At 35.4% G+C, this 15578-nt stretch overlaps 1 protein-coding gene and 1 non-coding gene across 5 annotated transcripts in view; both read right to left on the bottom strand.

The window, feature by feature from the left end:
- Samuel (SAM-motif ubiquitously expressed punctatedly localized protein) overlaps positions 1–15578 on the bottom strand; it is a 65023-nt gene that overhangs the window by 5277 nt on the left and 44168 nt on the right. For all 4 annotated transcript variants that reach the window (XM_008199132.3, XM_064357493.1, XM_015983017.2 and 1 more), the window contains 2 exons: positions 14454–14784; positions 11900–12362 (listed from right to left, as the gene is read on the bottom strand). In XM_008199132.3, the coding sequence (XP_008197354.1) occupies positions 11900–12362; positions 14454–14784 (794 nt within the window). The remainder of the gene's footprint in view (positions 1–11899; positions 12363–14453; positions 14785–15578) is intronic.
- Mir11634 (microRNA mir-11634) lies at positions 2889–2957 on the bottom strand. Its single transcript, NR_161878.1, has one exon. It is a non-coding gene; the product is annotated as a microRNA mir-11634 (primary transcript).

The following is a 15578-nucleotide window of genomic DNA, read 5'->3' on the forward strand; positions in this document are numbered from 1 at the left end:
GATTGAGAATTGAAAAAAAGTGAAAATGGAAACCTTTTTTTGCGTTTTTCGCGGAAACTGTAAGACTTAGAGCAACGAACAAAAAACCATCTGATAGCGCTTAATTTTGTCTATTTTTTCGACCAAACCCGGAGCCGCTCCGGGCAACGGTTCCGGCTACAGAGGCGATCAAAGTTTTTCATTAAAAAAATTCATAAAAAAAAAACTAAAAGTCGTAGAGCATTGCGGTTTGTTCGGTTGAATTCTACGGCTCATTTTACATATTATATCGATTTTTCACAAGAATTAAAAATTTAAAAATTTTTGCCTAAATTTAGGGTAGCCACTTGTCATAGTGAAAAATTTTATTCATTAAAAAAATTCATAACTCGAAAACTAAAAGTCGTAGAGCAGTGCGGTTTGTTCTATTGGATTCAGCGGATTTTTTTCTTTATTATACTAATTTTTCACGCAATTTAAAATTTTCATTTTTTTTGCTCAAATTTCCTGAGAATAATATTTAGTACCTTCAAAGAGGTGAAAAAAAAAATTTTTTTTAAACTAACTCCAGCAAATTTTTATGGACTTCTACATGTCTTAACAACCCACAAAAGTTGTTGAAAGTCCACAAAAAGTCCATATGTTCAATTTTTTGATGTTTGATTTTTTCAATTTTCGTCGCAATTTTTGTTGGTTTTGGGTACCCGGAACATTTCTCGAGCAATAGCTCCGGAACTATTAGAGATAACCCCATGAAGTATATTATCGTTGGAAAGCCCTTTAAATTATCTATTTTTTTCAAAAAAGATTATTGTTCTCCGACTAATAGTTTTCGAGCAAATTGCTGCTAAATGCAAAAATTGGTGAAATTTTAAAAAATTCATAATTAAAAAACTATTGGGAATTTGGCAATTTTTTCGATGCCAATCGATTCCCCGGATCATTTTGCATAGGTGTGGATCAAAACAGTTCCACTTTTTAGAATAGTTTAGCCGTAAATGAGAAAATAAAAAAAAATAAAAAAAAGTTAACACCCCCCCCTTAAAATCGGTCAATTTTTAAAGTGTCTCAAAATCAAATGAAACCTATTCTATCTTATAGATTTTGATGTGCTCTTTACGAAGGAACAAACCATTTTCTTCTAGCTCTTTTAGTTTGGCCGTAATCGGCGTTTGAAAATTGAAAATTTTTTTGCGAGATATCGCCTTGAGTCCTATGCCATTTTGTAGAGTTTTTTATTCCGGTTATCCTCCATTTTTCCGTTTCTCGATATCTTTAATAGTTTCGCCGTAATTGGCGATTGAAAATTGTAAATAAGTGAAAATGGAAACCTTTTTTTGCGTTTTTCTCGGAAACTGTGAGATTTAGAGCAACGAACAAAAAACCATCTGATAGCGCTTAATTTTGTCTATTTTTTCGACCAAACCCGGAGCCGCTCCGGGCAACGGTTCCGGCTACAGAGGCGATCAAAGTTTTTCACTAAAAAAATTCATAAAAAAAAAAACTAAAAGTCGTAGAGAATTGCGGTTTGTTCCATTGAATTCTACGGCTCATTTTACATATTATATCAATTTTTCACAAGAATTAAAAATTTAAAATTTTTTGCCTAAATTTGGGGTAGCCATTTGTCATCGTTAAAAATTTTATTCATTAAAAAAATTCATAACTCGAAAACTAAAAGTCGTAGAGCAGTGCGGTTTGTTCCATTGGATTCAGCGGCTTATTTTCTCTATTATACTAATTTTTCACGCATTTTAAAATTTTCAATTTTTTTGCTCAAATTTCCCTTTAGTACCTTCAAAGAGGTGAAAAAAAAATTTTTAAACTAACTCCTGCAAATTTTTATGGACTTCGACATGTCTTAACAACCCACAAAAGTTGTTAAATGTCCACAAAAAGTCCAAATGTTCGATTTTTTGAAGTTTGATTTTTTCAATTTTCGTCTGTTTTTGTCGATTTTGGGTACCCGGAACATTTCTCGAGTAATAGCTCCGGAACTATTAGAGGTAACCCCATGAAGTGTACTATCGTTGGAAAGCTTTTTAAATTATCTATTTTTTTCAAAAAAGATTATTGTTCTCCGACTATTAGTTTTCGAGCAAATTGCTGCTAAATGCAAAAATTGGTAAAATTTTAAAAAATTCATAACTAAAAAACTATTAGGAATTTGGCAAATTTCTCGATGCCAATCGATTCCCCGGATCATTTTGCATAGGTATGGATCAAAACAGTTCCACTTTTTAGAATGGTTTAGCCGTAAATGAGAAAATATAAAAAATTTAAAAAAGTTATTAACACCCCCCCCCCCTTAAAATCGGTCAATTTTTAAAGTGTCTAAAAATCAAATGAAATTCATCTATCTTACAGATTTTTATGTGCTCTTTTAGTTTGGCCGTAATCGGCGATTGTAAAGTAACTCTATTTTACGATTTAAAATTTTTCCAAATTTTATCGAGATTTCTGTCAATCTTCCGAACTATTAGAGGTAACCCCATCAAGTTTCTTAGTCCCCCGACTAAAACTTTTCGAGAAAATTGCCAACAACACCAAACAAAATGATTCCCACTTTCGCCACCACACTTTGATTGCATTCTTTAACAAATCATCACCCAGCTCTGAAAAAGCGTTATTCCGATAATGATACTATCTCTCCGCGCCGCTTGAAAGAAATATTTATTGCCCCAATAATCCTCTTATTACTTTAATGCCGCGTCATTCCCGACTCTTCAGTTGTTCCCAAGCGGGGCTGTGGTGGTGTCTTGGCGTCGCATCGAAGTCTCCAGGACCGTAATGAAGTCGTCCCTGGTGACCGGTAGCCGGGCAGGAATGCAGCATGAGCCCGTTCACCGGTGGTCAATACAAGACAGGACAGGTTATTTAGCCGATCTGATCTGGTTCAGGCGGCGAGTGACCTCGCGAGTGCGGGGCGCGGCCTCTCCGAGTGGCTGCAGGTCACAGCCGCGCCCTGAACTCCCAATGCCCCCTCGGAGCCGCCGCTCCTTGGTGCGTGTGTGTGCGAGTGTGCGACCTAGCAAGGGCGTTCTTCTGCGCTCGAATCCGGGAGACTCGCTCCGGTTTATGACATTTGCAGACCGATGGCAAAAACGCCAACCGGACGCTATTTATTTTATACGCATTATATATATGGCTGCCGATAGCTATACGAGTTTTTATCGCTACGGCGTTACAGAAGAAGGTCATTCACTTGGTATTGTGTATGACCACGCGTTATCGACTTGAATGATTTGTTTCAAGTCACAGCCATTTTCCCATTACACTAATTTTTGTCAATTTTTTTTCAAAAAATTAAAATTTTCTGCTTGAATTCAATCCTGATTTTACTATTTTTTTGTATACAGCGATCTGGATTTTGGTCCCGATTAGCATAAAGTTGTACCTTGCCGATAAATCACTCTTTTCAACGATTACCGCCTGGTGGAAGCCATAAAATCACGAAGGTACAGCGGGTCAAAAAATTAATAAAATTAAACAAACAGCAAGTGAGCGAGAGATGGGAACTGAAGGCTATTAGATATTTTATTTATCGGGCGATGGCTATCGCGGAAATGGCAATATAAATTCGGTAATTTAGGATTCAGAAGGCGAGTTCTCAGGCCTTGTTATGGCCCAATTATTTTGCTCATGACTGGAGGTTAAAGGTTTGGAAAAATGGAAAAATTAATTAAAATCAATTTGTTATCCAAAAATGTAAACCGTCTTATTATCAGAACTCCATGATCGTCCATGGAAAAAATCATTTGGTGTAATAATGTTGTTTTCCAAAGATAATCTGTGGCAACAATCACCACTTAAAAATTGCCAGGAATGTGAAATTTGTATGAATATTCATTTTGGTTGCATTATTCAGTAAAAATAAAACCTGGATTTTCAAATTTGTGTTATTTATTTATTTAATTCTCTATTTTGTGTCTTGGTATTTTAATACATTTTAAAACACAAGTGATATTATTTTTATTGCTTCCGCAATATTTCTTTAAAATTCAAGAATACATCTAACTTTTTTCGATCAGTTCTCTACACTACAGGACAATTAATACGACTAAAACAAAAATGTAATTTTCTTACGAGTTTTACTCCAATAAACTAGAAAATTCTTCGTCTTGTCACTTTAATAATTACAATAATAATTTGATAATTATCCTGCAAATTACGTTTTCGAACAAATGGTAACACTTATTTTAACAGAAGCAACTAGAGAATCGCAACCGAATAATAGAGATTTTGTCGCTGATTTTTTTTATAAAATATTGTTCTGTGCACAAATAATGAAAAAAAGTGTTTCACGTTCAAGTTAATTTGTTGTACTCACACTTTATAATTAGAAAAATTATTGATAATTTTACACAAAAATCTATCTGTTTCCTGCCTTATACTGGGTGGGCAACCTTATCGCGCACCTAAGAAAATCGCGATTTCTAATTGAATAAAAAAATATTGCATTGTACACTCTTGACTGTACGTTCCAAAGGTATCTTCCAAAATTTTTTGGTAATTTTTGACTTACAGATAAAAATAATAATTAAAAAAAAATATTTTTCAAAAAGTGAAATTCTGAATGTTTTACTAAACTACGCGTATTCACTTCAGATAATTATTTGCGAAATTAGCGAAGAAAAGTACCAATCAGATTTTGAATTAAACGCACTTTTACATTTTAATTTTAAAAATTATTTTTATTTATGTTTTATGTAAAACATTTCATTGGGATATTTGCAAGCATCAGTTTTATTGCAAGACTGTAAATAAGGCGCTTCAATGATTGGCAAATTATACCATCTCCTAATAAATCACGCGTCTGGTTTGCGTCTAAATGAAAAAGACCGATTATTTAACCAACCAATTAAAAATTTATAATTCTGATACTAGCGTTCGATGGGCTAGCAGGTAAGGATTTATTTGGTCTAAAAACTTTCTAGTTTAATTAACAGTTAGTGCCCAAAAACACACATTTATTTATTTATTTATTTATTAACAAAAAAATTTAATAAAAATCGAGAATGGTCCTTATCAATGTACAGGCTGGTGTGTAAAAATTCAGGATTTTTATTTCATTAGAAGTCGCGATTTTCTTGGGTGCGCGATAAGGTTGCCCACCCGGTATGTATACCGGGTGGGTCAAGTTTTACACTCAGGCCATTTACACCTCTTTGTAATTTATCCGAAATTTTAAAAAAATCGTATGTGGTTTTATTTATTTGTTTATTATAATTTATGGGTATTTTTCAGGATTTTTCAAACTGAGGAATAGTTTTTAGTTTAATTTTTAAATTTCTTTATCTGAACTTTTTTTTAGTTTTAGATCAAATGTAATCTTTTATTGTGAATCCCATCCTGATCAGATAAATTTCTAATTAATTTTCACCAAGAATTTCTCTTGGTAAATAAAATACAAATAAAACCTGGTTGTTTTTCTAAACGGAACATGTCAGCTTCAATTTCTCTAGCTAAATAAATTTACCGTGGAGATAAAAATCGCTCTCGGGCCACTTATTTTTCACTTTCCGTGTTAATCCTGCCCTCAGTTTAATTCAAAAATGCTTAACTTGGTTAAAAAAAAAACCAAACCGGACCATCTGTCCGTCATTGTGGTGGAATTAGCAGCGACCGGATTGAAGCAATTATAAAAGTACTTCTAAGAAGGTGGTTGCACGCAATAGGAGCCTCGAGGGACCACAGCACCGTATTATTATCGGGGCCCTGGGGCACGTGCCAGCTACCTCCACCGACCTCTGACACGCGGCTCGAAATGCTTTCTTAGCCAAGCGAACCTCCGGTCTTCAGACACTAACACGAGAAAAGTGCCTTTCTGTGCGCAATGAATTAGTCCATTACAAAAGTCCATTGTTACTGTAGTTTCGTTTCGCCAATATTGGCTCTCAATTAGATCTCCATTAAGATTTTCCTTATTTGCTCAACGAGCTAACACCTGTAGATCTGTGTGCTTGTTTCGATTTTACGATCGGCTGATTCAGAAATGCATGAAATACAGTAAGTAAGAGGCAGGCAGGCAATCGAAAAACCGCATTAGTGTAACACTTGACTTTTCCTTCTATCGGCGAAGAAATGGCCTAAAGACACACAACATGTTGATTTAAAGCAGCTGCAGCCGCGATTTTTGCAAATATAATAATATCTCCTGATGCCGGAAGTGACCCGGATTATTTATTAAGGCAACTTGTCCGGTAGTTAAAGCGCTATTTTATACAACTTTGAGCCCAGTTTGTGGCGGTCTTTTTAATCATACGACAGTGTCGGGGTTTCGCGAACGTGCAGCAATCCGACCCAGATGGGCCCATTTTGATGGAACAATCCATCATGGGACATGGGCATGGAGTGTCACGGTCGCGTACGCTATTTTAATCCAGACCATACAGTGTGGCCAACCTGATTAAAGGGATCGTGGCTGGAAATTGCGACCACCTGCAGAGACTTGTGCAAAAATCGGCCCAATTTATTCAAACGAACGAGAGGATAACTTTAAAGCTGTATCAGTACAGTTGGCTGCCATCCAGATGCTAGTAATGGAAATAGTTTTAATTAAAATAATCCGCCGGTATTTTTTTCAAAAAAGACTATTGTTCTCCGACTAATAGTTTTCGAGTAAATTGCTGCTAAATGCAAAAATTGGTAAAATTTTTAAAAATTAATAATTTTTTTTAAACCAACTCCTGCAAATTTTTATAGATTTCTACATGTCTTAACAACCCACTAAAGTTGTTAAAAGTCCACAAAAAGTCCAAATGTTCGATTTTTTTATGTTTGATTTTTTCAATTTTCGTCGCAGTTTTTGTTGGTTTTGGGTACCCGGAACATTTCTCGAGCAATAGCTCCGGAACTATCAGAGATAACCCCATGAAGTGTACTATCGTTGGAAAGCTCTTTAAATTATCTATTTTTTTCAATAAAGATTATTGTTCTCCGATTAATAGTTTTCGAGCAAATTGCTGCTAAATGCAAAAATTGGAAAAATTTCAAAAAATTCATAACTAAAAAACTATTGGGAATTTGGCAATTTTCTCGATGCCAATCGATTCCCCGGATCATTTTGCATAGGTGTGGATCAAAACAGTTCCACTTTTTACAATAGTTTAGCCGTAAATGAGAAAATAAAAAAAATTAAAAAAAAGTTAACACCCCCCCCCTTAAAATTGGTCAATTTTTAAAGTGTCTCAAAATCAAATGAAACCTATTCTATCTTATAGATTTTGATGTGCTCTTTACGATGGAACAAACCGTTTTCATCTAGCTCTTTTAGTTTGGCCGTAATCGGCGTTTGAAAATTGAAAATTTTTTTGCGAGATATCGCCTTGAGTCCTATGCCATTTTGTAGAGTTTTTTATTCCGGTTATCCTCCATTTTTCCGTTTCTCGATATCTTTAATAGTTTCGCCGTAATTGGCGATTGAAAATTTAAAAAAAGTGAAAATGGAAACCTTTTTTTGCGTTTTTCTCGAAAACTGTAAGACTTAGAGCAGCGAACAAAAAACCATCTGATAGCGCTTAATTTTATCTATCTTTTCGACCAAACCCGGAGCCGCTCCGGGCAACGGTTCCGGCTACAGAGGGGATCAAAGTTTTTCACTAAAAAAATTCATAAAGAAAAAACTAAAAGTCGTAGAGAATTGCGGTTTGTTCCATTGAATTCTACGGCTCATTTTACATATTATATCAATTTTTCACAAGAATTAAAAATTTTAAATTTTTTGCCTAAATTTAGGGTAGCCATTTGTCATAGTGAAAAATTTTATTCATTAAAAAAATTCATAACTCGAAAACTAAAAGTCGTAGAGCAATGCGGTTTGTTCCATTGGATTCAGCTGTTTTTTTTTCTCTATTATACTAATTTTTCACGCAATTTAAAATTTTCAATTTTTTGCTCAAATTTCCTGAGTAACACATTTAGTACCTTCAAAGAGGTGAAAAAAAATTTTTTTTTAAACTGACTCCAGTAAATTTTTATGGACTTCTACATGTCTTAACAACCCACTAAAGTTGTTAAAAGTCCACAAAAAGTCCAAATGTTCGATTTTTTGATGTTTGAATTTTCCAATTTTTGCAGCGTTTTTGGTCGATTTCGGGTACCCAGAACATTTCTCGAGCAATAGCTCCGGAACTATTAGAGATAACCCCATGAAGTGTATTATCGTTGGAAAGCTCTTTAAATTATCTATTTTTTTCAAAAAAGATTATTGTTCTCCGACTAATAGTTTTCGAGCAAATTGCTGCTAAATGCAAAAATTGGTAAAATTTTAAAAAATTCATAACTAAAAAACCATTGGGAATTTGGCAATTTTCTCAATGCCAATCGATTCCCCGGATCATTTTGCATAGGCATGGATCAAAACAGTTCCACTTTTTAGAATAGTTTAGCCGTAAATGGGAAAATAAAAAAAATTAAAAAAAAGTTAACACCCCCCCCTTAAAATCGGTCAATTTTTAAAGTGTCTCAAAATGAAATGAAACCTATTCTATCTTATAGATTTTGATGTGCTCTTTACGATCGAACAAACCGTTTTCTTCTAGCTCTTTTAGTTTGGCCGTAATCGGCGTTTGAAAATTGAAAATTTTTTTGCGAGATATCGCCTTAAGTCCTATGCCATTTTGTAGAGCTTTTTATTCCGGTTATCCTCCATTTTTCCGTTTCTCGATATCTTTAATAGTTTCGCCGTAATTGGCGATTGAAAATTGAAAAAAAGTGAAAATGGAAACCTTTTTTTGCATTTTTCTCGGAAACTGTAAGACTTAGAGCAGCGAACAAAAAACCATCTGATAGCGCTTAATTTTATCTATTTTTTCGACTAAACCCGGAGCCGCTCCGGGCAACGGTTCCGGCTACAGAGGCGATCAAAGTTTTATACTTCATAAATTCATAAAAAAAAAACTAAAAGTCGTAGAGAATTGCGGTTTGTTCGATTGAATTCTACGGCTCATTTTACATATTATATCAATTTTTCACAAGAATTAAAAATTTAAAAATTTTTGCCTAAATTTAGGGTAGCCATTTGTCATAGTGAAAAATTTTATTCATTAAAAAAATTCATAACTTGAAAACTAAAAGTCGTAGAGCAATGCGGTTTGTTCCATTGGATTCAGCGGCTTTTTTTCTCTGTTATACTAATTTTTCACGCAATTTAAAATTTTCAATTTTTTTGCTCAAATTTCCTGAGTAATACATTTAGTACCTCCAAAGAGGTGAAAAAAAAAATTTTTTAAACTGACTCCAGTAAATTTTTATGGACTTCTACATGTCTTTACAACCCACTAAAGTTGTTAAAAGTCCACAAAAAGTCCATATGTTCAATTTTTTGATGTTTGATTTTTTCAATTTTCTATTTTAATCCAGACCATACAGTGTGGCCTGATTAAGGGGATCGTGGCTGGAAATTGCGACCACCTGCAGAGACTTGTGCAAAAATCGGCCCAATTTATTCGTACGAACGAGAGGATAACTTTATAGCTGTATCAGTACAGTTAGCTGCCATCCAGATGCTAGTAATGGAAATAGTTTTTAATTAAAATAATCCGCTGGTATCAGATTACATCAATTCCGATTTAATCGTCGCTCGTAAATTTTTCTTTATGTTATAATTTAGCACGGGAAAAACGCTCGCCCTGGCCTGGATCCGTCAATCTCGCAGCTCTGTATTTGGTCGTGACATTACATTTTTCCGATAATGGAAAGGTTAATCAAGCAGAAGAACAGCCTTGAAGGCGACATCGATTCCGAGATGGGGCTCAAATTAGATGGTAAAACGGCCATTTGTATGCACTCCGTTAAATGCTTTTAGGTTTTTTTAAATTAAACATGATGCTTATTGGCGATTAGTCGAAATTAAAATGGTCATAAAGATGGGCAAAAATTTAGGTTGGATTGGTAGTGAAAGTCGCTTGAAGAATGCTCCAGTCATGCATTAAGAAATGTCTTCAAGACGAAAAATGTGTGATGTGCATGTGGAACGACCGTGGAATACGTGGACTTGTGTCGGAATTGAGACAATAAGATGACAGGCGGAAGCAGAACTGAACAAAAAATATAACATTCACCACAAAATCATTACTCGGGCATTAACATTTTTTGGTTGTTTTAGTCTCAGTTTCTCAAAGACACCAAAAATTTTAATTACAAACTAAAATTTTCGAGTTGCTGGCTCAACCGTCTAAAAATCTAAAATTTGTAGTTAGTTTCTAGAGAATTCCATTCTAAAGAATTCCATCAAAATTTTGAAGTAAAAAAAATATTTGTCTTATAACATGTTCCGTTTAAAAAACAACCAGGTTTGACCTGTATTTTGCTTACTTCAAGAAAAATTCTTGATAAAAATTAAATTAGTTTTTAGCTCAAATTGCTAAATCTCCAGATTTACAAAAAAAATCCGCAGAGGTTTCCCCTCGGAAAAATGATTATCTCATCGAGAGCCGTCTCAAGTAACAAGAACCGGCTGCAATTGGCGTTGATTTTTGTTTACCTACTACGAATTAATCACCGCAGTCATCAATCACCGCTCCTATTCATTACCTTAATTTAAAACCGTATAATTCACAGTCAACGCTGCCCGAAAAATCCGACTCCAATTAGTTAATTCGGCCAAATTAAACCTAATTGAATGTAACATTTCGTGCCGAAACGAATTCCCGGATTTTGACTGCGTCGTGAGCGCACGTTGAAGTCTCCGCGCAAATCGCTGGCAAGCAGCAAATTAAAATCCCCAAGGGTCAGTCCGTGATTCATTATTATTTATACGTTTTAACTAGCACCTTCGTACAAATCATTAAATTAACTCTCCTTTCACTCCACGCTCGAGTGAAATGCTATAATCATCCTTATACAGTAGATCATAAAGTGCGGACTAAATATGTAATCATGATACTCCGGCTCCTGTGCGATGCCCGGAAGTGCGCAGCTTTACCGCTATCGCGCCCAAACGCCCGGAAAGTCGCAGAAATCGCAATAAATTTGATTTTTGAGCTGGATGTTTAGCGATGTTATCGTGGCTCTTTTGTGGCAGAGCCCGCCGTTGCATAAGTCACGTTTGAGCTTCTTCGCTATCACGTACAAGAGTTTACGCGCGAACACATCTGTAGCACTGTGGAAGCCCATAACTTTGCTATACATTTGAAATGGTCCGATTCGTGCCGGTATTGTAAGATTTGAAAATTGGTGAATTCACACGACTTGTTCCCATCACAAAAACGCGCGTCTTCATAAAAACCCAATCAAAGTGAGCGGGCAACGAACGCGGCCTACTGGACCGGACCGATGGATGGTCATACAATTGAATTTCAACCGCAACGCCGTTCCGGTCATGGGTTGGGAGATATCTACCATGGGTTATCTCGGCTTTATGAAGACCAACTCGACCATGGGCTGCTCGAGACGGGCTGAACTGATTACTGGTAATTAATTACCAGCGCACAGACAGCCTTCAGGTGCCGCTACTTACGGCTCAAATTGGCTTTAATTGGATGCTTCGTATACATTTTTCACCAAAGTATATTTCGTGATAATTGGGAAAGTGAGAGAAGTCACGATATTCATTAACTAGGGTCAACCCCTACTTTCGGAAAAGTGAAAAATACGCGTGAGCTACAGAAATCGTGATAAAAATCGATATTTAAGCTGAAAAGTAGGCAGTCCTGAAACTACAATACTAATTTTCCTAACATATACTTTACGTAATTAATTTCAGAGTGTGCAATTGACAAATTAACAGAAACAGAAAAAAATTATTGCGAAATATTTCTATAATTTTTTTAGTGTAAAACGACCCAAAACATTCACAAAAAAAATTAAAAAAAATTGAGAGTGGTTCTTATTAATGTACAATCACGATCAAAAAGAATCGAAGACTAACCCGTTAAGGGGTGTCATTTTTTTGATTGTGACTGTACAAAATTCTTACCTGGGCGTATTCGGCACAGATGTCAATACTCGACACGAAATTGCACACATCGTCCACTGTCCAACTGGACACGTCCTCGTGCAGTCGTGGACTCTCGGACTGCGCCCTTTTGGACACGGTGCTGGGACTACTCGACGAAGACGTTTTCATGCGAGGCCTTTTAAGGGGGGGCGCAGCCGCCGATAAGTCCAACGGAGACGAGGCGTCTTGTCTTTTCACACTTTTGAGAAGTCCTTGCAGTTCGGCTTCTTTGGCCGTCCGCACCATGGCCAGCAAGGTCTGCGTCGTGGACATGTCGATCAATGGGGGAAACATTGACGTGTTGGCAAAAGGGTTGAGAAGTGAGCTGAAATCGCTCTTCTTCTCCGCTTCTTTGGGGAGACTTGGGAGCAGATTGGGGAAATTCGACTTGAAACGGGGGTCAAGTGGCGGGGGGAAGCCGTTCCGGGCGGCACTGAAATAACTAAGAAAAAATTGTTCTACACTATTTTCTAAGTAAGTTTATTGTTATAAAGTTCTTATAATTTAACAGATCTTGAAGTTTCATACGTTAGTAGAATATATAATATATAATATATAATATATAATATATAATATATAATATATAATATATAATATATAATATATAATATAAAACATTATATAACTGCTATAAAAACACCATTTATAAGTTCAATTTGTAATAAATTTTGTGACCTATAGGTTTTATCAATAAATCTTAGGCAGAATGTCATACAAAAGAAATATAAGAATGGTCATATAAGCGCAATATAAAGGTTAACTAAAGAACATAATCGCAGTATAATTGAGATGTAACCGCAGTATGACCAAACCTAAATAAAGGTTATATAACCAAAGGTAATCGCGATATAATCGAAATATAAGGACAGTTAGATAACCGAAATATAACCACGCCTAAATAAAGGTTATATAACGAAATATAATTACGATATAACCGAGAAATAAGAACAGTTAAATAAATAATATAACCGAGATATAAGGACAGTTGAATAACATAACCGCAATATAACCACGCCTATATAACGGTTAGCTACATAAACATAATCGCAATATAATGGAGACGTAACCGCAGTTGTATAACCGCAGTATAACCACGCCTGAATAAAGGTTATATAACGAAACATAATAGCGATGTAACCGAGATATAAGAACAGTTAGATCACCACGATATAACCACACCTAAATGAAGGTTATATAACGAAATATAATTACGATATAACTGAAAAATAAGGACAGTTAAATAAATAATATAACCACGGTTACATAGTCGCGATATAACCGAGATATAAGAACAGTTGAATAACTCAACCGCAATATAACCACGCGTATATAACGGTTAGCTACATAAACATAAACGCAATATAATGGAGACGTAACCGCAGTTGTATAACCGCAGTATAACCACGCCTGAATAAAGGTTATATAACGAAACATAATAGCGACGTAACCGAGATATAAGGACATTTAGATAACCGCAATATAACCACGCCTAAATAAAGGTTATATAACGAAATATAATTACGATACAACCGAGAAATAAGGACAGTTAAATAAATAATGTAACCGCGGTTACATAGTCGCGACATAACCGAGATATAAGGACAGTTGATTAACATAACCGCAGTATAACCACGCGTATATAACGGTTAGCTACATAAAAATAAACGCAATATAATGGAGACGTAACCGCAGTTGTATAACCGCTGTATAACCACGCCTGAATAAAGGTTATATAACGAAACATAATAGCGACGTAACCGAGATGTAAGGACAGTTAGATCACCACGATATAACCACACCTAAATAAAGGTTATGTAACGAAATATAATTACGATATAACTGAAAAATAAGGACAGTTAAATAAATAATATAACCGCAGTTACATAGTCGAGACATAACCGAGATATAAGGACAGTTGATTAACATAACCGCAGTATAACCACGCGTATATAACGGTTAGCTACATAAAAATAAACGCAATATAATGGAGACGTAACCGCAGTTGTATAACCGCTGTATAACCACGCCTGAATAAGGTTATATAACGAAACATAATAGCGATATAACCGAGATATAAGGACAGTTATATCACCACAATATAACCACGCCTAAATAAAGGTTATATAACGAAATATAATTACGATATAACCGAGAAATAATAACAATTAAATAACCGCAATATAACCACGTCTAAATAAAAGTTATATAACTTGACATAATCGCGATATAACCTCGCCTAAATAAAGGTTATATAACGAAACATAACCACGCACATATAACGGTTATCTAAAGAAACGACTTATAATTGTGATGTAACCAATGATGTATAACCGCACTATAACCACGTGTAAATAAAGGTTAGATAATAAAACATAACCGTGATATAAGGACAATTATATAACCGCAGTATAACCATGCAAGCAGCAAAAGCGCAATTTTTTTTTTCAAATGAATCAGTGACTAGTTGTGAAAGAAGGTGCAAAAATTTGTTTTTTTTTTTATTTTTTTTCTTATACAAAGTGTTGTTTCTTACTCATTGGGGTTGGTGTTGTTGTATTTGGCGGCGAGACTCCGCATGAAATCGCTGTAGTTCCTCCCGGAGACCGGCGGCAGGGGGTGGCTGTCGGCTGGGGGTGTGTCGGGGTGCGAATTTGACGAAGGTGTAACAGATCTTGAGCGACTGGAAACGTCCGGCGTGCTCGGACTCAGTCTCTCGTTTTTGACGTGGTTGTTGTTATTGTGATAGTCGGGGGTTGATGGGGGGTTGTTGTTGTTGGTGATGGTGCGCTCCATTCGGCGCTTCTTCACCAGCTTGCTGGCTTGTAATTGAGGACTGCTATCGATGGCTTCTGTTGCGGTCTCGCCTGGAATCAACACCAGAAGATACGTTAGATGGGCGGCTACGTATCGCCTTTTAATTTATTAGATACTTATAATTACGGGTTGTACCGATGCTAAAAGAAAAACTGGATATGATCAAGGACGTGATTGCTATTGAGGAATTTTACTTTAGATGTGATGGGAGCTACTGTAGACACGCCAAACGCTTGTACAATTAAATAATGAGCGGGAGAGAGCTTTGGGAGGTCATGTCGCGCAAAACCGATCTTTTCGTGAGAAACTAATTAATTGTCTCTGCAAAATATTCCAAAGTTTAGTTGCAAGTTTTTACGATTTCACGGATCAGTGGCTATTCGGACCCGAAACAGGTTGTAATTTGGCAAAAATCTCGCTCCACAGTTTTGCCAAAAACAGTCAACAAATCAAATTCGCATTCTTGTTATGGTAATTTTTCAAAATAAGGGAAAAAACAATCGCACCGTAGAAAATAAGGCAAATATAAAAAGTTAAAGCTCTTTGTGTGTAATTATCAATACTTTTTTCTTTTTTACTTTATTTTCTTTTTTTTTGAAGTTTATTATTCCAATTTTTTGTACTTAAAATATTAAATTTTTTTCTTTAATCGAAAACGGCGTCATTATTCAGAAACCAGTGACGTCAAAAATGTTATCATTGTGTCAAAATGTAGCATTTACAAAAATAAAATCGACTTGTTCGAGGATTTTTTTTAAAATGACGCTATAGATTTCAAGGCTCGTTGAATAAGTACTTCTAGTTCCGAAATACACTTTAATTTCTTTCTAAAACTCTCCTAGAC

Source organism: Tribolium castaneum, chromosome 6 (assembly GCF_031307605.1).
Source record: "Tribolium castaneum strain GA2 chromosome 6, icTriCast1.1, whole genome shotgun sequence".
NCBI classification, from domain to species: Eukaryota; Metazoa; Arthropoda; class Insecta; order Coleoptera; family Tenebrionidae; genus Tribolium; species Tribolium castaneum.